The sequence below is a fragment of the Pseudonaja textilis genome, chromosome 6, assembly GCF_049901715.1.
Source record: "Pseudonaja textilis isolate UNSWEBS1 chromosome 6, rPseTex1.2, whole genome shotgun sequence".
NCBI classification, from domain to species: Eukaryota; Metazoa; Chordata; class Lepidosauria; order Squamata; family Elapidae; genus Pseudonaja; species Pseudonaja textilis.
This window is the reverse complement of record NC_141995.1, coordinates 49,038,265-49,064,422: the sequence shown is the minus strand read 5'-3', so window position 1 is coordinate 49,064,422 and position 26,158 is coordinate 49,038,265. Positions and strand designations below refer to the sequence as shown.

The 26,158-nt window shown below is 44.5% G+C and overlaps 1 protein-coding gene across 30 annotated transcripts in view; it reads right to left on the bottom strand.

The window, feature by feature from the left end:
- The window catches only part of RBM47 (RNA binding motif protein 47), a 96,299-nt gene that overhangs the window by 17,672 nt on the left and 52,469 nt on the right, over nucleotides 1-26,158 (bottom strand). For 21 of the 30 annotated variants that reach the window (XM_026699817.2, XM_087936786.1, XM_026699812.2 and 18 more), the window contains one exon: nucleotides 6,448-7,615. In XM_026699817.2, coding sequence (XP_026555602.1) covers nucleotides 6,448-7,585 — 1,138 coding nt within the window. In that variant the 5' untranslated portion in view covers nucleotides 7,586-7,615. Of the gene's footprint in view, nucleotides 1-735; nucleotides 807-6,447; nucleotides 7,616-17,961; nucleotides 18,031-26,158 lie in introns of those variants that run through there. The other 9 variants (XR_015744185.1, XR_015744189.1, XR_015744187.1 and 6 more) reach the window with 3 other exon arrangements.

Here is a 26,158-nt window from a genome sequence, read left to right as displayed (position 1 = left end):
TCTTGTGATCGACTCCAGATAATAGATTTTAATCTGATATGATCCCAAATGCTGGAAACTTACATTTGAGCTCAAAAGATAAGACATGTTAATTAATCCCTCTGCCTCATTTATCATATTTCACCCCAGAAGACAAACACAGGAACGTAAAAGAAATTTACCACAATCTTTTTAAAAAGTTGGTCATCTACCTTTTGTATGCTGCAGATGCAGTAAAATTTGAAGGACCACTAAGACATATGATTTGGTCATGCCCTACTGTCTCATTATTCTTAACATCCAGCTAATAGTTGAATATGATTTAAGAAGCACACACGATTGCATGGAATTCATTGGAAGAGAAAAAGCAGTTTTAACAGGATCAAATCTCCCTGTTCAAACGGATGAAACGCCTGTGAATTTACGGAAGTGTATTTATTTCACCAGATTTGCAAAAATATCACTGGTAGATATCTCATGGTGAAAAAGGTTGAGCTTGTTCTGATTAGGGGGAATATGAATATCGTTCTATTTTAGCCACTTTCTCTTTCAAAAGATTCCAATAAGACATTCAATCAATGGGCAAGACACATATAACCTACTCATTTGGTCAAATAGAAGAATGACGATTTCATTTAGGATTTTGCAACACACAAAGATTGAGGTAGGCCAGCTGTATCAAATCTCCGAACTATGGTATAAAGTCAGTTTAACTCGGATTACAGATTGGATCATATCACGATATGGCTGGGTTACCTCTACTGAATGAGCAGATCTCTTGAAGGCGCGCATAATTATCTTTGGGTGGGTACAAACAGAAGTCCAGTCTATAAGAGATTATTAAATTATGAATAGTGTACTAAAATATGGGGGTCCATATTTATAGCCCCTTGCTTCAATACAGTTTTTTTTATGCAGGCTTAATGTTCCCCAAAAATTGATCCTCGGAGAGATGATCATTCTTAAAGGGTGCAAGATTTTTATTTGTTTTTAAAATAAAATAAGAAGAAAATCTTTTGAAAATTTCTCCTTAAAATGTCAGAAATTGGCTCCAAAATTTTCAAATAAGTACCCTATTGTTTGTAATTTCTTGTAGGAAAAATAAGTATCCCGACAGCTGTTACCATAATACTCCACATACTTTTATAGCTTAATCAGACTTAGCAGAAAAAGCTGGCAGGAAAGAAAGGTTGATGTTGAATATAAGTCATTATATGATATTGTCAAGACTTGGGAGGGAAAAAAACTGGCCCATCCTGATCCTTTCCAGCAATTTTAACATGAATGATCTATTCTGAAAAACAGATATTCCAATGCAAAAGTACCTTGTACCGCTTGTAACATTACCGGGCGTAATGTTTGCGATAAATTCCATTAATTATCTTGCCAGGGTTACATATCAGTGAGTCTGTTTAAGCTCTGCAAACATTTCATCGTTCAATTTATGAATCATACTTGAATGATAATTTATAAATAAGCCTCGATAGATTTTTCTGAATTTTGATTTATTTTTAAAAAAATTTGGACAAACTGTTGAGTTTTTCACCTTCTTTTCATAATTGCTTTGAAACTATGCTACCGTGTTTTCCCCAAAATAAGGCCCTGTCTTATATATTTTTTTGCTACCAACAAAGGCACCAGGTCTTATTTTGGGGGCGGATGTCATCCATGGACTAACCTCACTTGCGCATGTCGTAGGGCAGCTCCACCCACCGCCATTCCCAACCTAGCTTAATTTTTACCCGTCCAATCTGGAGTGGGTGGGATCTTAATTCTTCAAAGTCATATATCATCTATCTATCATCCATCTATTTGTATATGTGATTTCAAAGGCGACTTGCAAATTCTTCTTCTTCAATTTTGTACAAAGTTTAAAATCTCTATTTCTTTATTGTTCCTTTTGTATTCCTCCGCTTTTCTTGATGGCACTTTTAAATATCAGCTCAAGTACAATAGAATGAAAGCAAATGGAAGAGACATGTCCTAGGGCAGTTGGGACATAAAGATATTCATGTGTGGTTAAATCATTGACCTCAAATTGTCAATCTGTTTATGAACTTTGGATATTGTTTGCACAAAAAAGGGAAAAGAAAAAAAAAAGAGATTTGTTAATTTTCCTGGAGCAGATATCAAAGGTTGCTTGATGGCCACTGAACTGACTTTTTAATCAAGAAATGGAAAGACTAAATAATACAGTATGATCAACGTACTGCAGCTGAGGTAAAATTTGTTCTTTAAAATTTAAGCTGAGTTATTTCTAATATTCCGCTGCTGCATTTCACTTAGTCATTATTTCCTCCTTTTTTCTTAAAGATATTCGGATTGTTTTTCAGGGGGTTGGACTAGAAGACCTCCAAGTACCCTTCCAACTCTATTATCCTATCCTATCCTATCCTATCCTATCCTACCCTATCCTATCCTACCTATCCTAATTCTATCCTATCCTATCCTATCCTATCCTATCCTATCCTAATTCTATCCTATCCTATCCTATTCTATTCTTTATTCTGATATTATTCTATTATATATTCCGATATTCTATTCTATTCTATATTCTGATATTCTATTCTATTCTTATTCTACTCTATTCTTATTCTATTCTATATTCTGATATTCTATTCTATTCCTGTTCTGTTCTGTTCTGTTCTATTCTAATCTAATCTAATCTAATCTATTCTATTCTATTCTATTCTATTCTATTCTATTCTATTCTATTCTGGCAACTGGTTAAATGTTTTCCTATCTTTTGAGATAACAAAATTGTCACCTCTTATAAAATGGACTTCATTAAGAGATAGTAGAATTAAATATAAGCCTACTTCTGGAAAATAGAAATCCAGAAAGAGTTCCCATTTGCTTTTCAGCAATACAGGTAGTCCTTGACTTACACCAGTTCACTTAAGTGCCTGTGCCAAGTTCCAATGGCCCCCGAAAGAAGTGACTTATGACCCTTTTTTACACTTACAACTGTTGCAGCATTTCCCCAGGGTCACATGATCAAAATTCAGATGCTTGACAACTGACTCACAGTTACGACGGCCGCAGTGTCCCAGGGTCATGTGATCCCCTTTTGCGACCTTCTGCCACATCTATTCATCTCCGCCCCCTGCCTTTTATCCCCAGAGCTAGGGTGAGGCTTTGCTAGCAGCAGCAGCTCTTCCGTCCCAAGGACCGGCCCATAGATTTCCATTGCTCTCCTCTCCTCTGCCTTCTGTGCATCCGTGTGTCAGGCACTGGACCTAACTGTTCCTCCTCTTCCTCTTCCGCCACCTCCAGACCTGGCAGCTGTTGACTCTCCACCTGAGGGCTGACAGACAGCTCAGGCTCCGCCTCTGTCTCTCTCTCTCTGTCAGCTCCATTCCCTCTTCCTCCTCAGAGCTCTCAGGTTGTCCTAAGTCTGAACCTGACTCCCACACCTCCTTTTCCTCCTCTGATTCAACTGCTGGAGGGGCCTGTGTCCATCTGTGGCAAGAGACTTAACACTTTCTCGCTTAGCAACAGAAATTTTGGGCTCAATTGTGGTCATAAGTCAAGGTTCCCCATACTGTACATCGGGATGTCCAACCTTGGCCACTTTAAGACCAGTGGATTTCCACTTCCCAGAATTCCCCGGGCAGCCATGCTAGTTTTCTTGCTCCTAAGGGCCTGTGAATAGACTTTTGAAAATTCCTTCCATCCCTGAATTTATTTATTTTTATCTGATGCAAAGACTGCCTCTGGATCACCTCTGGAATCTTTCAAGAACCAGAAAGAACTTTCTTACCGTGATGTAGCATTTAACTCCATCAAAATATACAGGTAATCCTCAACTTACGACTACAATGAAGCCCCAAATCTCTGCTGCTAAACAGGACAATTGTGGAGTGAGTTTTGCTTCATTTTACGACCTTTCTTGACATGTTTGTTAAGCGAATCACTGTAGTTGTTAAATTGGTCATACGGTTGTTAAGTAAACCTGCTTTCCCCCGTGGATTTGCTGGTCAGAAAGTTGCAAAAGTGAATCACATGGTATGTACATCGCCACCGACATAAATACAAATCAGTGGCCAAGCATCTGTGAATTCGGACATGACCAGAGGGATGGGGCAATGGTCGTAAATGTGAAAGTGTTGTCGTTAGCCAGCAGCAGGTGTGGGCGGCTGAGGAGAGCGAGGTCTCAGATGTGGGTCCAAGACCATTAGGGAGTGGACTGCTGCCTTCAGAGATTGTGGGGGCTGGCAGCAGCAATAAGGAGGTTCCTGAGGAGCCTGTGCCAAGTGCGCGTGCATGCAGGATTGCTCAGAGGAAAGAGCAGCTGCAGCAGCATGGGCGACTCGGGAGTAAGGCTGCAAGATAAAAGCCAGCTGTGAATCGGACGTTCTTTGCAGGAAGCAAAGACGTTCTGAAACTCGAGCCTCGTGGACATTGCAGTACCTTAAGTTGGTTTTTGAAGACTCTTGTGTTGTGAAATATCTCTAGGTAATCTTATTCTTGGCAGCCTCGCACAGTTTTGGCGAGGCTTGTGCTTATCAAAGTTAATTAATTTGCAGCAGCCTTTTAACCGGGGATTTGTAAGAATCATTAAAAGGTTTCTGTTCTCTTTGGTTCATGTTTGTTTTATTGGAAAAGGGTTTGGGTCAGAACAGAAACATAGGAAAAAGTCAATTTTTTTCAGTGTGGTTGTAACTCCAACGGTCAGGAAATGAATGGTTGAAAGTCTATAATTCCAAATTCAGTATGTGAGGTGATGACAATTAAAACCTCTCCCCCCCACCCGCCATTCATGTTGTGTGTTTGCTTTTCTGTCAGAACTGAACTATGCTGGAGCTGAGACGTTGAAATATTTTAGTACAAAGCATTTCCATTTCTTTTTTCTTTTTAAAAAAATGTTGTACACAACTTAAACAAGGTCAAAGATCAACCTTCCCCGATCTGAGACAAAACTCTTGGCCGCGAGGTTTAAGAATTCTAGGGACTGTATGCCCAACACATCTGGAAAGCATTAAAATGAGGGAAGCCACTTAAGAAACACGGGCCTCGGTCATAAAATAAATACAATAAAAATAATCCCCTCAGCTCTCAGTGGCTTCATGAACACATTCGCAGGATTTTCCTGGCAATAGTACAGGAGTGTTTTAATAACCCATCCCTCCAGGTTCTTTTCTCCCAGTCTAGCTTATAGCCTTGGGATCTCCTTGTGGTCTCCCATCCAAGGGCTAATCCTGAAACCTGGCAAGATGCTGTCACCCAGCCAGACTAAAAGACAAAAAATGTCCTCTAGCCAAGCTCCAGGCTTGATGACTTCATGGACACTTCCAAATAAGTATGTTCCTTGGCTACAGAGAGGGGTACGAATCAATATCAATCAGAATAGAGCTGGAAGGGGCCACCGAGGTCTTCTAGTCTAACCCCGTGCTCAAGCAGCAGACCCTATACCATTAGGATCTCTATACAATAAGAATCTATACAATTAGGATCTCTATACGATTAGGGTCGATACAATTATGTGTACAATTAATATACAATTAGTCCGTACAATTTGTCTGTACAGGGCAGGACAAGAAACAATGGATGGAAACTCATCAAGGAGAGAAACAACCTGGAATGAAGGAGAAACTTTCTAACAGTGAGGACAGTTAACCAGTGGAACCAGAGGTGGGTATTCAGCAGGTTCTGACCAGTTCTGGAGAACCGGTAGCGGAAATTTTGAGTAGCTCGGAGAACCGGCAAATCCCACCGCTGTCTGGAGATTTTACAGTATCCTTCCCCTGCCACGCCCACCAAGCCACGCCCACAGAACCAGTAGTAAAATAATTTGAAACCCACCACTATGGTGAACCTATAGCACGCATGCCACACGTGACACGTAGAGCCATTTGTGCCTGCACGTGAGCTGCAGGCAAACTTACCTCACTGCACATGCGTGCGCCTTCCAGCTGATTTTCGGCTGGTTTGAGGCCTTTTTTGGCCTCCCAGGCTTGAGGAAAGCCTCTGCAGCCTGGAAAATAGGCCGGTTTCATCACTTCCTGTATTTCTGGAAATACCGGAAGTGATGAAACGGGCCTATTTTTCAGGCTGCAGAGGCTTTCCTCAAGCCTGGGAGGCCGAAAAAGACTTCAAATCAGCTGAAAATCAGCTGGGAGGCGCAGTGCAGGTAAGGGGGCGGGGGAATTGAGCATGCACTGCCTTCTGGGTACTGGCATGCGCGCACAATTTTTGGTACAGGAACCCAAAAAGGTTAGCCACCACTGGTATAGGGTATCCTGCTTGAGCAGAGGGCTAGACTACAAGACCTCCAAAGGCCCCTTCCAGCTCGTGTTCTATTCTATTCTAATTAGAGTAGGATGCCATTTTCCCCCCAGAAAGTCCCCCCTCAACTTTCCATTCAAGCTTTCCTATTCAAAGTCCCAACTCTATTCAGCTTTCGACACCCCCTCCGACAAGATAACTCTAATCCCTCCTGAACTGTGCCAAAATTTATATACTCACCTTTCACAAAGTACTCTCGATTTGGACCAATCAGGCCATTGTACGGATACCCGTAATAGGCGAGAGTGTACGGGTCGCAAGAGTAAACATAGTTAGGTTGTTGAGTCACTTCGGCTGCGGTTGCTCCTGCTCCTGCTCCTCCTTTGGCAGCTTTTTGGTATCTGGTATATTGCTCTTTATCTACTGGCTTGGCCAACGTGACCTCCAGACATGATCCTTCCAGTTCGGTGCCGTTGAGGTTATTCATGGCGTGAACCGCATCCTCCCGGCTGGTAAAATGCACGAAAGCGTAATCTCGGATTTTCTTCACCCGTTCTATGCTGCCGGGATTAAACTGGCCAAAGACCTTCTTAATGGTCTCCTCCGTGGTCTCAATCATCAAATTCCTCACATACAAGATTTTCACCGTCTCCATGACATCTTCGTCCACGTCGATCTCTGGCTCGGCCCAATCAACGGCGATCTGGTGCCCCCACAGCTGGATTCGGCCAGGCATGAGCTTCCTTCTTGCCATGGCAGCCGCTCGGTGGCTTTCATACTCCACAAAAGCAAAGCCGCGGTTCTTCATCTTATCGGCCGCGCTGGCGTAGACGATGACGTCCAGCACCCCTTCCGTCACCTTGGAGATCTCTTCCAAAATCTCCTCTCGCTTCTTTGTCTTGGGGATCCCACCGATGAAGAGCCGGCAATTGTCCACGCTGCAACATACTCCTAACAGTCTTCCTGGACGGATCTCGTAGTTGTTGAGTTCTTTGACTGCACGCTTGGCTTCATATTTCTGTGTATACATCACAAAGGCATAGCCACGGTTCTTACCATCAAAATCCATCATCAGCCGCATTTCATAGATCCGTCCTGCGGTCTCAAACACGGGGACCAGCTCGTCCTCATAGACATCCCGAGGAATTTTGCCCACAAAGACCTCGCAGCCCCGAGGAGGGTGTAAGCCTTCCCAGCCAGGAGGTGGACCTCCATACTTTCGTTGCCCGTTCTCCTGAATCATGGTGTAGCCAGTGCGGTCTAATAACTGCAGTAGTGCGGCCTCGTTTGGCGCGCCCGAGAGCCCTTCGGGGATTTTATTGGTTTGCATGCTGGAGGAATCATTATTCATCCTTGCAGTAGAATCTTCAGCTGTCATTATGGCCTAATCATCAAAGTCTGGAGATACCTGAAGAAAGAAAAGAGAAGGAATGCCATCAATCAGATGCCACTAAGGAACCGATAGGTCTTATATTTGGGGGATGCCATCCACTGACTCACCTCATGATTACTGACCTGCAACAAATTTAAGATTCCTATACAGGTAGTGGTCAACTTATTACCACAATTGAGCCCCCAATTCAGTGGTGGGCTGCAGAGGCCTTCAGAAAAGCCTTGCCAGCCACAGAAGAAGAAGTTCTTGAAGGCCTCTGACAGCAAAAAGGAGGCTGGGGGTGACACGGGCAAATGAGGTTAGTCAGTGGATGATGTCCCCTGAAAATAAGACCCGGTGCCTTTTTTGGTGGCAAAAAATTATAAGACAGGGTCTTATTTTCGGGAAAACACAGTACCATCGAATAGCCCAAGACACACACTCTGCTAGAGAGGAATTCCCTGAAGATGGGCTCCAACATGAGTCCAAAAGCTCAGAAGACGGAACCTCTGGTCCTGGTGACTGACCCAGATTGGATCCTGAAAATCAGTTTGGTTTCTCCCTTCAGACTCTTCATTTGTAAGTCTCTTAAATGTTCTTTGGAATTAGACCTTGAACTGTCTCTAACCGTCCCCCTGGACAGAACTGCACATTCCTATTTGGAACTTTTTGGACAATCCAGTCTGCGATTCCTGGAAAAATCCAACAATGTTAAACAAGAAATAATGTTTCGACTAGCAACGCGCTAAAGCCATATTGTGATAAAGCAGTCGAACAGCCACAATCGGTTTGAATATATGTCAATCCTGTTAAGCACACCATGGGTGAATTTATCTATAGAAATACCTTCTGAAATAACATTCTCTGGGCAAATTTAACAGAATAACAGAGTTAGAAAGAACCTTGGACGTCTTCTAGTCCAGCCCCCTGCTCAGGCGGGAAATTATACCATTTCAGATAAAATTGTTGTCTGATCATTTCTTAAAAACTTCCAGCATTGAAGCACTCACAATTTCTGGAAGCAAGTCATTCAAGAATTTGATTTTAATCTCTCTCTATATATATAAAAGCCAAGTACCACTCACTCATCATTAAATCTTCAGAACCTTAAAGCCTACAAATTTGAAATTTGGCACATATGTTTCTCTTGGGTTCTAGGTGCTCGCTAAGAAAGGATTTTTCAAAATGACCATCAGAGCATTAGCATTTCTTAATACAACAATTAACACGCTCTGATGCTAAGGAATTCTACTCCCCCCTCCCCACCTGAAAAGAACTCAGTTCCAACTGCCAGTTGCCTCACATTCCGTTACCTCAGTTCAAACTGTCAGACGTTCCATGCCCTCACTCAGGAGCGACCTGGGACTCCTTATAGTACTAAACATCTGTACCTCACCAAAATGTCTTATGCGTTCCACCTATGGAACTGCTTCCAAACTCAAGGCAGCGGGAGCAATATTCCCTTATGAGTTTCAATCACCGACCACCACTGAGCCAATGGATTGTGAACTGAATTTCTTCTGCGTAGCCTGATCACAAAGTTTTGTCGAAAGCATGGTATCCAGCTAGTAACATAATTTTGCAAATTCGAAAATCCACTTTGACTTTAAAAAAATTCAACCATGCTTTTGTCCAATTCTTGGAAACCCAGTACGACAGCCAAGACTACAAGGATTGGCAGGTTTCTACTCTGTCAAAATATAACTGGGATAGAAAACAACAGTTGCTGAGGGAGCAGGTTGTTCTGCTATAAGAGCAAACCACAATGTAGAACAGTAGCATTAGGTCAGGGGTCTTCAAACTCGACAGCTTTAAGACTTATGGACTTCAACTCCCAGAATTCCTCCTCCAATCATGTTAGCTCAGGAATTCTGGGAGCTGAAGTCCACGAGTCTTAAACTTGCCAAGTTTGAAGACCCTTGCATTAGATCTTTTAACACAAATAACAGAAAGCGGCAGACAAAATATTCAGCTATGATGAGCTCAGATATTTTTTCCACCTGGAGTGTGGGTGCCGCCACAACCAGCCCAAACTTCTGAGACAATTTTGCAAAACGGGGAAAATAGAAGATATCCTAAAACAGTGGTCCTCCATCTGTAGTTCTTGGCGGGGGCACGATGTTATCACAGGGGTTCCGCGAAGGCTTGAAGAAATGTTATGATTTAAATCTTGAGTCTTGGGGGTCCGTGGCCATGGTCCATGGCCACAAAAAGTTCTAGAGCAGTGGCCCTCAAGCTTTGGGGCACCATGGACCAGTTCCGTGGAGAGAGGTTTTTCTGCAGAGTGGAGAAGGTGTGGTTTCGTGTGCTGCCTGCATCCCATGGATGGGGCTTTGCTTTTTTGTGCAGCATGCCACGGCCCAGTGCTGGTGCACGGACTGTGGGGAGGGGGATGGAGACTCCTGTACTACAGTCTGCTATGCAAGTTTACTTCAGGATAGCAATAGCACTTAGACTTATATACCGCTTTAGAATGCTTTACATCCCCCTCTAAGAGGTTTTTTTTTACAGAGTCTGCCTCTTGCTCCCAACCATCCGGGTCCTCATTTTACCCACTTGGAAGGAGGAAAGGCAGGGATGGGATGGAACCGGTTTAACAACCGGTTCTGTGGGTGCGCACAGCATTTGAAACCCACCAATTTTAGCCTCTAAAGCTTACCTTCTAGAGCAGTGGCCCCAACCTTTTTTGTGCCACGGCCCGGTACCGGCATCACAAAATGATCCGCGGCGCGGTACTGGCATCAGCATGCATGACAAGGCAAGGTGAGCCGAGCAACCGGCCAGCCAGCCGTCTCCCGCTTCTCCCCGCCACCTTCAACTCCTCCTTTGTACCTTTGTTGATGGGCTTCGCTTCGGGACGGCTTCAGGACGGTCACTCGGCTCGCCTTGCCTTGGGTGCTGAAAGAATCCTCGCGCCTTAGTTTCATTCGAAGCGCCCCCCCTTCGATGAAACTAAGGCGCGAGGATTCCTTCAGGATCCAAACGCCGCTTTCCAACTGGAAAAGCTCACCCGGAAGCACTTTCTTGTCAAACAAGATGGCGGCACCCAGCAAACCGGCGGCCTGGTAGGAAATGTTCCACGGACCGGTCCCGGTCCACGGCCCGGTTGTTGGGGACCCCTGTTCTAGAGCACCGCCGGTGAGTAAAGCAGCTGAGGCACAGCAAACAACTGCGCCACATGAATCAGGTGAGCTGGAAAAACATGGAAATATAGGACAGGATAGGATGGGGAGGTAGGGCCAAATGATTGTCGGAACTACTGGTTTGCTAGAACCAGTCCGAACCGGCAGGAGCCCACCCTTGATGGAAACAGATATTCCTAGTCCTCCTCCTCCTCCCCTCTCCTCTCCTTCCCCCTTCTTCTCCTCCCTCCAAATACCACTTCCTTCTAGCACTGATGATGTTCCCTGATTAAGTCATGAAATGTCTGCAAGAAAACAACCAAGTTCAGAAAGCACTAAGGATCCCACAGTCATCGTCTTCTTCCTCTTCCTCCTCCCTCCAAATCCCACTCTCTTCTAGCACTGAGGATGTTTCCTAGCTGGGTCATGAAACATCGGCAAGAAAATCACCCAGTTCAGAGAGCACCAAGCACCCCATAGTCTTTATTCTCTCTGCAAACCACACTCCCTTTAGTACTGAGGATGTTACCTAGCTGGGTCATGAAACGTCTGCAAGAAAACCACCCAGCTCAGAGAGCACCAAGGACCCCACAATTTTATGTCAGTTTCTCCATTCTATGCATCAGATGCAGTCAATGGCCATTCTCAGAAGCTTATGAATTATAATAGCATTTGCTAATCCCAAAATGTGATACCAAGAGGCCTCCTGACTTTAACTGCCAGTCAGTGTAAGAGTTACAAGTAACAGGCCTCCTTAAAGATACAATACATGTAGTGAAATGCCTTGATTAACCGATCTTTGCCTATTTATTCCAAATGTAAGACCTAAATTGGGATCTGTGCAACTGATTTCACTACGTTTTCCAACCCTGAAGACAAAAAAATAATCACAGGGTTAGGATTTCAGCTTTAGTGAAACCTGTATAGGTGGTCCCCGACATACAACAGTTCATTTAGTGACCGTTTCTGAAGTTACAAAAGTGACTGGTGACAATTTTTCACCCTTATGACCATTGCAGTGTTCCCCTTGGCCACGTGATTTCCGTTTGGATGCTTTGACAACCGATTTACATTTACGACAGTCCCAGCATCCTGGAGTCATGCTGCAATCACCTTTCTGTCACCTTCCGATGAGCAAAATCAACGGAGAAGCCAGATTCACTTAACGACCGGGTGACTAATATACAAACTGCAGTGATTCGTTTAATGGATGTGGCGACAAAAGTCATAAAACGGGACCAAACATCATCTCACTCAATTCCCTGTTCTTGGCTGGAGCCTCATATTATCCTCACCAGCGGCACTGACTTATGACCGTTTTTCACAGTGACAACCTTTGCAGCATCCCCATGATTATGTGATCAAAATTCAGATGGTTGGCAACTGCCTCAAACTTATGACAGTTGCAACATCCCAGGGGTCACATGATCTCCTTCTGACAAGCAAAGTCAACAGGGAAAACTAGTTCCAACTTAACAACCGGGTTACTAATGAATCAACTGCAACAGGGGTGGGATTCAGCCAATTCAGGTGAACCGGATGTTAAATTTACATCCGGTCCGGCGAACCGGTAGTTGAACCAACTGGCTGGCCCTGCCTGCCTCTTTTAGGAGTCTCCATGTGGCCCATTTTGGATGCCGGTAAGTATAGGGTCTGCATGGAGGCTCTGGGAGGGTGAAAAATGGGCTGAACCTAGAAGTTCTGGAAGTCCCAAAATGGGCCTGTTTCTGGCTTTCGGAGCCCAGGGAAGGCCATTTTTGCCCTCCCAGAGGCCCAAGGGAAGCCTCCAGACTTTGGGGAAGGTCAAAATTATTAATTCAGTTGAGAAAGTCCAGAAATATTTCACAAGAAGAGTTCTCCACTCCTCTACCCATTGCAGAATACCTTATGCCACCAGACTCGAAATTCTAGACCTAGAAAACCTAGAACTATGCTGCCTTCGGTCCGATCTAAGTATAGTATATAAAATCATATATTGCAATGTCCTACCTGTCAATGAATACTTCAGCTTCAACCATAACAACACAAGAGCAAACAATAGATACAAACTCAAGGTTAATTGCCCCAAACTTGATTGAAGGAAATACGACTTCAGCAACAGAGTGGTCAATGTCTGGAATACTCTACCTGACTCTGTGGTTTCTTCCCCAAACCCCCAAAACTTCAACTTTAGACTGTCTACTATTGATCTCACCCCTTTCCTAAGAGGTCTATAGGGGGGCGTGCATAAGCGCACCAACGTGCATACCGTCCCTATCCTATTGTTTCTTTTATTTTTTATTTTTCTTATATGTATCCATGTATTCATAACTATGTTTTTACTTATACCTATTATCTTGTAAGCAATTGACAAAATAAATAAATAAAAATAAATAAAAACAGCCAAACTGGAACTCCTGAAAAGGTGTTTTTATTTTTCAAGAGGCGACTGGAGTTTCTGGTTTTTCCCTGAAGACGTTTCGCTTCTCACCCACGAAGCTTCTCCAGCTTTTCAGAAGTGAAATATCTTCAAGGAAAAAACAGAAAGTCCACTTGCCTCCTGAAAAAAAAAAGCACCGTTGGGACAACGATGACCTGGATGACCGAGAATCTCCACAGACATTTAGCTACTGTACATGCTACACAGCAGTGGCGCATTTCAAATTTTTTTACCACTGGTTCGGTGGATGTGGCTTGGTGGGTGCACTTTGCACGCGCACACCAAACGTGCACTTTGTGCAGCCACAGAGGCTTTCTGACTTGCCTCCCGCAATCCTGCACTCTTCCCGTCGCTTCAGCGGCTGCCGCGCAGCAATGTGCTGGGCCGCGCAAAGCAGCTGCGCTTCAAAAGAAGGACATAAAGGTCAGTATGTGAGCCCGGGTGGGTGGGTGGGCCCAGCAGCCGAGTGTTGGAGAGAACTGGTTCGGTCTCCACTACTACCAGCTAGGTAGAATTGGGCCGAACCGGTAGAATATCACCACTGCTACAGAGCTGAAGAAGCTTCTTGGGTGAGAAGCCTTCAAAGAATAGCAAGGAAGTCCAGTTGCCTTTTGAGAAAGCAACTTGGGACAGCCTGGATGACTGAGAAGCTCCATAGACATTTAGCTATACTCCACAGAGCTGAAGAAGCTTCTTGGATGAGAAGCGAAAGGTCTTCAAAGATAAACCAGAAGGTCCACTTGTCTCTTGCCAAAAGCACCTTTGGGACAGTCATGAGCTGGGTGACCGAGAAGCTCCATAGAAACTCGATCAGTACTTCTCACGGATAAAGAAACAGGCTTTTCTGCAAAGGAAAAACAGCAAGGCCTAAAATGTCAGCATTTTCCTATGTTCCACTTCCTTCTCTCGGCCTTGCATGCTCACGGGCATGTAGTCACTCCCATCTTACACTCACTCACACACACACACACACACACACACACACGGGTTCTTATTCCCCATGTGCTTGAAAATCAGAGGTGGTATTCAGCCGGTTTGGACCGGTTCTAAAGAACCGGTAGCAGAAATTTTGAACAGTTTGGAGAACCGGCAAATCCCACCTCTGACTGGCCTCGCCCCCTTCTATTCTCTGCCTCCCGAGTCCCTGCTGATTGGCTGAGTCTTCTTTGGTTGCCCTGCACAGGAGGACAGAGCTGGAAAGCAGGTTAGTGGGGTGGAGAGGGAATGGAGATTTTGCAGTATCCTTCCCTTGCCATGCCCACCAAGCCATGCCTGTAGCATCACCAGTGCTAGAAGTGGGGGCAGAGGTGTTATTCAGCCGGTTCTGACCAATTCTGGAGAACCGGTAGCAGAAATTTTGAGTAGTTCGGAGAACCGGCATATCCCACCTCTGACTGGCCCTGCCAACTCATCTCTTCTCTGCCACCCATTGAGTCCCAGCTGATCGGCTGGGTCTTCTTTGGTTGCCCTCCACAGGAGAACGGAGCTGGAAAGCAGGTTAGTGGGGTGGGGAGGGAATGAGGATTTTGCAGTATCCTTCCCCTGCCATGCCCACCAAGCCACGCCCACAGAACCGTTAGTTAAAAAAAAAATTAAATCCCACCACTGTTGAAAGTCAAGTGTCGTTGACTTATTAATTCCAAAGTGCCTGAGATCGCCTCAGCGTAGCAGGGGTGGGGGGAGGGGAAATAGATGGACGACGGGAGTCAAACGCCACAGTTACGGCCGTGTGAAAATTGTACCCCACCTCGCCAAAACCCGAGCGGAAGAGCAGTGTGGCCATCCAGTTCCCTGATCTCTGGCAGGGCGAAGAGTGTACAAACCTTTGAACCCTCTGGCTGAAATGGCAAAATAAGTGTTAGCGGCGCTGAGGGAAATCGAGCATCCCAGGAAATTAGTTTCCCCTGAGATGAACAACAGGGAGAACAACAGCACCCCGAGGCTGTTCAACGTCATGACACTGGGGGGAAAAAGGGGGACTTAGGACCGTTTTTTTTTTCAAACTTAGGATCATCAAAGCATCTCCGTGGTCACACGATCGAAATTTTGGATGCTGGGCCTCTGGTTCCTATTTAGGAACGTTCCAGTATCCCAGGAGGTCAAGTGATCCCCTTTTGCGACCTTCTGACAGGCAAGGTCAATGGGGAAGCCTGATTCACTTAACAACCGTGTTCCCAATTGAACACCTGCAGGGATTCAAAATTCATTTAACTGTGTCTCTTAGCAGCAGAACTTTTGGGCTCAGTTTTGGTCAGGTGTTGGGATCTCTCTCGCTCCCCACTCTCCTTCCCTCTCTCCCTCTTCCTCTCCTCTGTCCCACTCTCTCCCTCTCCTCGCTCCCTCTCTTTCCCCCCTCTCCCTCTCTCCCTCTTCGTCTCCTCTGTCCCTTTCCTTTGCTCCCTCTCTGCCCCCCTCTTTTCCTTCCCCTCTCTCCCCCCTCTCTCTCCCTCCTTATCCCTCTCTTCCTGTCTCTCTTCCCCCTCTCCTTCCCCCCTCCCTCTCTCCCTCTTCCTCTCCTGTCTCTCTCTCCCTCTCTCCTTCGCCCTCACTCCCTCTTTTCCCCCTCTCCCCCTCCCTCTCTCCCTCTTCCTCTCCTGTCTCTCTCTCTCTCACTCCCTCTCTCCCTCTTCCTCTCTCTCCCCCCCTCTCCCTTTCTCCCCCTCCTTCTCCCTCTCTCCCTCTTATTCTCCTCTGTCTCTCTCTCACTCCCTCTCTCCCTCTACCTCCTTCTCCCTCTCTCCCTGTCTCTCTTCCCTCTCTCTCCTTTCCCCTCTCTCTCCCTCTTCCTCTCCTCTGTCTCTCTCTCTCTCTCACTTACTCCCTCCCCTCCCCCTCTCTTCCTCCCTCTCTTCTTCCCTCTCCTTCTCTCCCCCTTTCTCTCTCTCTCTCTCCCTCCCTTCCTCAAATATGGTAAAATTTTTAACCAGGAACAAGATCCTTTCAAGAATATACATATATTTAATGAGGTTTGACAGATAAGATAAATCACCTCTAATTTTAAAGTTGGGTTTGGGTGAAAAGGAAACGACGTTAAAAAAAAGAAAGTTAAGGCTTCATCCATTTGCTGAATGGAGAGAAGTGAAATGCCAACTTTGAAATCTGCTCTTTGATTGGACCCGACCAATGAAATCAAGCATAGATCTGGTAGATCTAAGTCCCTGGGGGAAAAAAAATCAATGTTTTTGTAGTGCAAGGTAACATTCCTGAAAATATCCAGGCAGATCGTAGCCTACCTGTTGTTAACCTGTTCAAAAGGACAGCATGCGTATTAATGAAACGTCAAACTATTTCCGAAACCTGTGTTCCCTTTTTTCCCTTGCCGGTAGAACTCAAAGCACAACTTTTCATATCATCTTTCTGAAAACTGTCATGATCTATTAAAATATGAAACAGTACAAAGACTATTTCAAACAACAAGCCGAAACTCCTCCTGCTTGGAGTCTAAGGGCTCCCTTACTTGCAACCACAATCCATAATACACCCACAGCAAGAACTGAAAATTTTGCTGGGCTTTGTTTTCTATTCCTATACGGAAGGTTTTTAAAAACGAAACCTTTACAAAAAATAATTGAACCAACTGTGGGTCCTAAATAAATCAACACCAGAGCGACTCAAAATTTATAGATATAGATATATACATCTGCTTGCACTGGCATGAAACTGAAAGCACCAGCCTGAAGATAGTGAGTGGGACCTCGCTGAAACGTCGCCAAGATAGTCTTAATCTTACATGGGAAAAGACCCGAACACACCTAGACCTACATACCTGTACGCATGAAAATCTACAAAAATATACATATACATATACATACACACACATATATATATACATACATACATACACACACACATACACACACACACATATATTTGCAACTATGAAAGTGCCTTTTGCAACTTTGAAAGTTCCTTTAAAAGTAACACACAGCGCACCAAGTCAGTGCAGCAAGAAAAATCCCACAATCTTATTTTTTTAACCAACCCAACCACTCTCCTCCATCCATCCCGAAAAGCCCAAACGTAATCATGCTTTTCTTGTTTCAAAATCCTCAGGACCAACTCTTGAACAATGAAATAAAAGTATATGAAAAAATTGCAAATGTGACAGATTAAACTATAAAGGAATAATGTATCTAGAATTAAAAAAAAATAAGAAAAAGGTTACACTATAGAATAAGATATGAGAACATTTAAAGAAAAAGGCATTGACTTAAGATATAAATTGAAAATGGATTCAATAAGTGTAACTAAAATAAGAATAATGGAGAAAATTTATTGGAAAATAGAAGTACTGATATGACATAGAACTGAGTGTGAAAGATAAATGTATACTAAGGTCATGTTTGTATCGAAGTGTAAAAACCTGGAACCACATTTTAAAAATATACAAATAAAATAATTATTACAAAAGTATATAAAAAAATTATTACAAAAATAAAAATATAATTACACAAAAAAGGACCAACTCCATCAGATGGGCCTGAAAAAAACAAACAGAAACCATTCCATAAGATGAACAGAGTTCCCCTATAAAAGAGAACGACAAAAGGCGAATTGGTCCCATTTTTGCTCACTGATTTCAAAGAATTGGCAACTTGACTTTAAGTCAAGTCTGCGGAGGGGAAGAAAAAATGTCATTCCCATTGCATTTTTGAAAGCTGCTTGTAATTCCTCCCCCTTCACCCTATCCTCAAATTCTTCTTTTTCTCTCTTTCTCCCTAATCCCAAAGAGGAACATATTTTAACAGACCGGAAGAAGAAGGTGCACCCATGCATTTAACCTGAGTGCTTTCACGTAATATGAAGCAGGCACTTACGTTGCAAAGAAATTTTCCACTCACCTGGCCAGTTCTTGCAACAGGTTAGTTCTACTTCTACCTTTGCCAGAATAACCTTTCCAACCTACCCTCTAGTCACAAGGTCTGGGCAACGTTATTATACAGGGAGGCATATCGCTTTATTGGTCAATGAGCTTTGGTGATTTAAATCCCACGGCAGGAGATTGCTAAGGGTGTGCAAAAAAGGAGGTGGAACTTCAACCCACTTACTCACCCACCCATCCACCTCCTCCGAGAAAGTTTATCGCAGCACTTTGCAAAAGTAAATTGGCAAATCCATCCGTAATAAATCCGTTTTTATAACAGCCGATGTCTTAAAGTTTAAAAAGGCCAGAGGCGGGCTCTGATGTTTCTCTCCCCCCGCCCTCTCCCCAACCCAGGAATTAGAAAAGATAAATCCAATTTGGTAAAAGGGGGAAGGGGAAAGGAAAAAAAGGAAACAAAAAATAGAAGAAGAAGGGTGAATCATATACAAACAACGCTTTCTCGCGCAACGGCTGTGCAAACTCAAAGCAGATAAGATGAGGAGGAGGAGGAGAGAATTTTGCTTGGCAGGGGGATTTGTTTGGGAGAAAAAAATCATTTGTTATGCCAACTTTAGGGCGCTGGCCAAGATCGTTCTGCTCGACCAGCAGAATTTCATCCCAAGGGAAAAGAAAACAGGAACTAAAAACCAAGCCAGACTTCATAGGGTTACAATGCTCCGTGGGTGGAGTAACCCAGGAGTAGCGGCTTCTCTCAGCAAGAAACAGAAGGAATGTAGCACTACCAACAGATTTTTGTGACAAGCCACCATCCGTTCCCAGGAATTGCAATCCACTTCATCAGAAACTTTTAATAAAGTACAGAGAGTGTTTGAATCACTCAGTTTTGTTTAGTGACCTTTTGAAGTTACACCAGCATTGGGAAAAAAAGCGACTTATGACCATTTTTTCACACTGATGACCATTGCAGCCTCCCCAGGATGATGTGATTGGAATCCGGACGCTTGGCAACTGACTCACATTTACGATGGGGGTCACGTGATCTTGTGATTTACTTAACAACTGGGTCACTAACTCAACAACTGCGGTGAGTCACTTAACGTCGGTGGCAAGAAAGGTTGTACAATGGGGTAAACTTCACTTAACAACCATCTTGGTTAGCAACAGGAATTTGGGGTTGAACTGTGGTCATAAGCTGAGGACAACCTGTGAGGTCATTGAAAAAGGCACTGCTAAATTTTTGATTTAAAAAAAATAATAATTTTTTTTTTGCCACTTATCCTGGATTGTGATGGTTCTTCTTTTACAACATCAGCAATCAAGGAATACCTCATGGAGAGAAAGTCCTTGACTTATGACCACAACCAAGCCCCAAATTTCTGTTGTTAAGCGAGATATTTGTAAAGTGGCTTTTTTTTGGGTCCCATTTGACAACCGTTCTTGGCACAGTCGTTAAGTGAATCCCTGCAGTTGATAAGTTAGTAACCTGGTTGTTAAGTGAACCTGTCTGACTCCAGGTGACCCCCGGGGATACTGCAACCATCATAAATAGGAATTGGTTGCCAGGTGTCTGAATTTTGATCATGCAACCATGGGCATTGCTGCAACGGTCATAAGCAGGGGTGGGATTCAGCCGGTTTGAGTGAACCGAATGTTAAATTTACATCTGGGTCACCAAACCAGTAGTTGAACTGACTGCCTGGCCCGCCCACCCCTTACCTTCCAAGAGACTCCATGCAGCCCATTTTGGATACAAGTAAGTGCAGAATCTGCATGGAGGCTCTCGGAGGGTGAAATACGGCCTCCCAGAAGTTCTGAAAGTCCAGGAAGGGGCCTGTTTCCAGCTTCCGGAGGGCCTCCAGAACCAGGGGAGGGCATTTTCACCCTCCCAGAGTCCTGAGGGAAGCCTCCACACTCTGGGAAAAACAAAAAATGGCCAAACCGGAAGTTCCAAAAGTCCCGAAATGGGCATGTTTCCGGCTTCTGAAGGGCCTCCAGAACCCAGGGGAGGCTGTTTTCACCCTCCCAGAGGCCTGAGGGAAGCCTCTGGTCTCTGGGAAAGATGAAAAATGGCCTCCTGAAAGTTCCAAAAGTCTGGATACGGGCCGGTTTCCAGCTTTTGGAGGGCCTCTGGAGCCAGGAGGAGGCCATTTTCGCCCTCCCGGAGGGCTGAGGGAAGCCTCCGGATTCTGGGAATGATGAAAAACGGCCTCCTGAAAGTTCCAAAAGTCTGGATACGGGCCGGTTTCCAGCTTTTAGAGGGCCTCTGGAGCCAGGAGGAGGCCACTTTCGCCCTCCCAGAGGCCTGAGGAAAGCCTCCAGACTCTGGGAAAGGTGAAAAACCGCCCCCCCCGGAAGTTCCAGTAGGCCACGCCCACCATGGCCACACCTACTCAGCAACCGGGCAGAGAATCGATTGTTGGGATTTTGGAATCTCACCCCTGGTCATAAGTGTGGAAAGCAGTCATAATTCCCTTTTTTCAGTGCCGTTGTCACCTTGAACCATCACTAACTGAACCGTGGTAAGCCGAGGACTGCTTGTATTGCTATTTTAGTAAAGAGCAAGGGTGGTTTTTTTGTTGTTCCTGTGTGATATGCAATTTCTCAGCCTGCAGAATGTTTCCGTCAAGTAAACACCACAATTAAACTCCGTTTTAACTAACCAGTGTTAAAACCTGTCAGTTCAGCAAGCTAAAAACACTCGAGCCAGCAAGTGGAAAGAAACTGAGGAGGGGGGAGTAGAGGAAAGGCCGGTCCTGAAATTATCAAAAGTTGCGTTCTCCTCCTCCTCCTCCTCCTCCTACACACAAGGTTTAAACGGCTAACCCAGTAGCGTGGCCGTTTGGCCTCCCATTTTAAAATTAGCCAGGAAGAAGTTTTGGCCTTTGTTTCACCACAATCACTCATTCTTTAGAAAGCTGATTTGAAACATGGTTCAAAACAGTTGCGGTCAGCACAATTCCTGGGTCAGCCAACTTCACAAAATTGTTTCACAGGGGTGTGTTTTTTGGGGCCAGAGTCTTGTTCTTTCCCTATGCCCAACATAAAAGGTTGTTATTGACAGTGTGATTGTTCAAATTGTGATGGCGTTTAGGTAAGACGCTCTTAATAGATTATAGTACGGATATTTTGCTATGTTCACTAGAGAATTCTTATAGTCCTCTAGGGAGAAATTTCCTGAGAGTAAGAAGAATTAATCAGTGGGACAACTTGCCTCCAAAAGTTGTAGGTGTTCCATCACTGGAGGCTTTTAAGAAGAGATTGGACAGCCATTTGTCTGGAACAGTATAGACAAGGGTGGGATTCTACCAGTTCACACCTATTTGCTAGAACCGGTTGTTAACATTCTAAGCAGTTCGGAGAATCAGTTGTTAGAAGAAATTACTGGCCTAATCCTCTCAGGAAGGCAGGAAGGAAACATTCTGGAGTTGCTTACAGAAACTGCCTCTCCGCTAACCCTTATTACATTCTTGGCAGGACTAGACTTCCTGTCTCTGGAACTTCTCTGGAGTTTATTTTCCCTCCTTTGCTGGTACTTTGCTTGTGTGGAATGACCATTCAAAGTTACAATGGCACTCAAAAAAGTGACTTATGACCATTTTTCACACTTACGACTGTTGTAGCATCCCCACAGTCATGAGAGGCCAGGCAAGGAGATGCGTGCCTCGATGTGAGTGATATTGAGTTGGCCACACCCAGCCATGTCCACCCAGTCACATGACCACCAAGCCACGCCTACCACCTAAGCCATGCCTACAGAACCGGTTGTTAAAAATTTTGAATCCCACCCCTGAGTATAGAGTTTCCTGCTTGAGAGAGTTGGACTAGAAGACCTCAAAGGTCCCTTTGAACTTGTTTCTCTCTCTATAAAAGCGAAATGCCACTCACGCCTCATCACAAAATCTCCAGAAGCATAAAGCCTACAAACTTGAAATTTGGCACGTATGCTCCTCTTGGCTTCTAGGGGCTCACTAAGAAAGGACTTTTCAAAATGACTATCAGAGGATTAGTATTTCCTATATTATTATTATTATTAACATGCTCTGATGCTAATAAGTTCTACTCCCACTCCCACTCCCCAGCTGAAAAGAAATCTGTTCCAAGTGCAAAACACAAGCAGAGGAGTTTCAATTTTAGTTTCACAGCACCGAGCAGCTTTAGTACAGAACAGCTGAGCTAAGCCACGCCCAGGCTCCCTGCTGTCTCCTTCATGCTCACACAGCAAATATTGTTTCAGTTTCCATACAGCCCTCAACTCTCTCACACACTGACAGGATGTTAGCCAGATGAATACTGATGGATGCTGGTAGGCAGAGGCACAATTCCCCACCCTTATTTTCCTCCCCCAAAACTAAGTCTGATCATATCATAGTTCCATAGCGAAGCACAGGTATCGAGTTAGTTCTGTTTATAAAGTACTTTAATCCATCCAGTTTTGACTCTCAACAACTTCCCAAGCGAGGAAAATGTTTAAACGGAGAGTCTTAGATACCAGCGGTCAAACCGTTGATGGAATTCATTGCTCTGTCAGGAAATATCTCCTCAGTTCTAGGTTGGCTCTGTCCTTGAGAAGTTTCCATCCATTGCTTCTCGTTCTGATGTTTATAGAGCAAGAAGGAATAAAAGCAGACATCTTAGGAAGTCGAATGTTGAGTCAAATGGAGACTAAAACTTCAATATTCCAGTGTGTCAATGGATGGAAGTTCTTTGCAGGCTAAACATTATCTGAAAGAGTCCTCCACATCACCTGTACAGTTTACAAATAGTCATCCACAAACAAACCAAGGCTAATCTTACACACACACACCCTTTTTGTCTGGGAGACCTGCCAACTCAACACGACTAACCTAACAACAAAAAAGTAATGTTGTATTTGCAAATATGCACTTATGGGATGTGAAGAAATTCAGGTTGAATGCAGCCAGAAAGTAAAGGACCTCATTCCACAAGCATATGGTATGTTTGAAATTGCATCGGGTTGGACTAGGTGACCTCCAAGGTCCCTTCCAGTTCTATTCTGATTGATTGATATCCAGGCTCCAAGCTTTGATAGATTTCCTATTTCTCTTTCGTATTCCCATTTTTGGCCTTCCGTATTGTACCAAGGGGATGCGGTGGCTCAGTGGCTCAGATGCCGAGCTTGTCGATCAGAAAGGTCGGCAGTTCGGTGGTTTGAATCCCTAGCGCCACGTAACGGAGTGAGCTCCCGTTCCTTGTCCCAGCTTCTGCCAACCTAGCGGTTTGAAAGCATGTAAAAAATGCCAGTAGAAAAAGAGGGACCACTTGGGTGGGAAGGTAACAGTGTTCTATGCGCCTTATCGGCATTTAGTCATGCCGGCCATATGACCACGGAGATGTCTTCGGACAGCGCTGGCTCTTCAACTTTGAGAGATGAACACCACCCCCTACAGCCGGAAATGACTAGCATGGATATGTGAGGGGAACCTTAACCTTTGATTATACCAAGTGAAATGTGCCCAGCCCATCTTCCATTATTCTTTGGCTCAATTATGATCATCCACATTGTCAATCCCCAAAAGTGCGCACAGTTTCCAAGCTTCCAAGCATCCTTGATCAAACAACATCTTACAGTATAAAACGGGGAATGGGGCCTGAGCAAGAAAATGAATAAAATTTGGCCAGAGGTCTCCATAGGAAAGAATATTTGTAGCTCGGTCTTGAACATACAAGGTTAGAAAAAATGTTAAAGCACCACGTATACTATAAGCCAGAAATATTTCTGTTAAGCATAGTACCAGAAAAATACGATAAAGGGTATATATATTTAATATTACAGGTCTTGATGGCAGCGAGAGTTTGATATGCAACAACACTGGAAACCAGTCATAGAAGAAGATTAATTTTAAAAATTGCCTAGATTGTGCAGGCACGGATAGGTTGACGCTAAAGATAAAAGATAAAGAAGATACAGAATATTTTCAAACATAGGACTTATTCTATCAATGGAAGTAGAAATTAGAAATTGGAAAAATACTATTATGTATGTCTTATGTTTAAGATATTATTATATTATATACTATTATGTAAGCAAATTAACCCAGACTATACGCCAGGGGTCCCCAACCACCGGGCCGCAGACCGGTACTGGTCTGTGGAACATTTCCTACCGGGCCGCCGGTTTGCTGGGCGCCGCCATCTTGTTTGATGAGAAAGTGCTTCCGGGTGAGCTTTTCTGGTTGGAAAGCGGCGTTTGGGTCCTGAAGGAATCCTCGCGCCTTAGTTTCATCGAAGGGGGGGGGGCTTCAAACGAAACTAAGGTGCGAGGATTCTTTCAGCATCCAAGGCAAGGCGAGCCGAGCGACCGTCCCGAAGCCGTCCCAAAGCGAAGCCCATCGACAAAGGTACAAAGGAGGAGTTGACGGTGGCAGGGAGAAGCGGGAGACAGCCGGCTGGCCAGTCGCTTGGCTTGCCTTGCCTTGCCTTGGTCATGCGCACTGATGCCAGTACCAGTCCGCGGATCATTTTGTGATGCCGGTACCGGGCCATGGCACAAAAAAGGTTGGGGACCACTGCTATACGCTATCCCAAAAGCACATGTATGTCACAGAAAATATATAAATAAACTGTTTTAAAAAAGAGGAGGAAGGAGGAGGAGGAGGAGAGAAAGAAGAAGAAGGGGAAAGAGCAGAAGATGAGGAAGAGGAAGAGGAGGAGGAGGAGGAAGGAGCTGAGCTTGGTTGTTTGAAGACTGGAGTCTTTGGTGTTCTGAGAGCTTGGTGATTTTCTTACAGACATTTCATGATCCAACTAGGTAACACCATCAGTGCAAGAAGGAAATAAGATTTGTGGAGGAGGAGGAAGACTATGGGGCCCTTGGTGCTCTCTGAGCTTGGTGGTTTTCTTGCGGACACTGCCTTAACAAACTAGGTGAAAATCATCAATGGTAGAGCCCAAACCTCACTCCCTTCTAGCAAGGACGATGTTAGGCAACTAGCCATTTATCAGGAATGGTGTAGGGTCTTCTGCTTGAGCAAGGGGTTGGACTAGAAGACCTCCAAGGTCCCTTCCAACTCTGTTATTCTGTCATAGTCCCCAATGGTTTGAGATTCAAATCCTTGAAAAGAGTCGCTAGCAGAGGCCTAAATTGGATAAGCAGTAACTTCTCTGTAAGGTTGATCATTCACTTCTTCGACAATCATTAGCCAGTCAGTCAAGAGAGCAACCAATTTGAAATAAAACAACCCCTGGATATGAACACCTGACTCGCTCTGAACTCTCCCCTCCAAAAACAGTGAAGCTTGTCACCTTCAAAACAAGTTTGAGGTTGTTGAGGGCTCACTGGAGTTCAAAGGGCAGGTGGGGAGAAAAAATCCAATTTAGGCACAGCTTCCCACTTGCATTTTGTAGGCAGCCACTAAGAACAAGGATGTCCCAAAGGTGCCTTTTTTTTTGTTTTTTTCAGGAGGCAACTGGACTTTCTTGTTTTTTCTTTTGAAGACGTTTCTCTTCTCCTCCAAGAAGCTTCTTCAGCTCTGACCGGATGGTGGGGAACGGAAGGATTTATGTTCCTCCTTGCAGACAGCTGGTCATTTGCATCCTTTTAGCAAGTCGTTGAGGGCACTTGGAGGTTTGTCTGTGTCCTCAGGGTCACCTGAGTGGGGCTCCTGGTTCCTGTAGTCTGCAATTTTTCCCCCCTCTGGAAATCCATTCCTACTCCCACAGCATTCCAAGGGGGTTAGGGTTAGCTAGTTATTTGCATCCTTTTAGAGGGTTGTTGAGGCCACTTGGAGGCAACTGGACTTTCTTGTTTTTTCTTTTGAAGATGCTTTGCATTCCAAGAAGTTTCTTCAGCTCTGACCGGATGGTGGGGAATGGAAGGATTTATATTCCTTGCAGACAGCTGGTCATTTGCATCCTTTTAGAGCAGGGGTGTCCAACCTTGGCAACTTTAAGACTTGTGGACTTTAACTCCCAGAATTCCTCAGCCAGCTTTGTTTTAGAGCGTCGTCGAGGCCACTTGGAGGCAAGTGGACTTTCTGGGTTATTTTTTTCTTTGAAGCAAATGACCAGCTGTCTGCAAGGAATATAAATCCTTCCATTCCCCACCATCCTGTCAGAGCTGAAGAAGCTCCTTGGAATGAGAAGGGAAACACCTTCAAAGGAAAAAACAAGAAAGTCCAGTGGCCTCCTGAAAACAAAAACACCTTTGAGACAATCATGACCTGGAGGATTGAGAAGCTGTACAGACTTTGAGA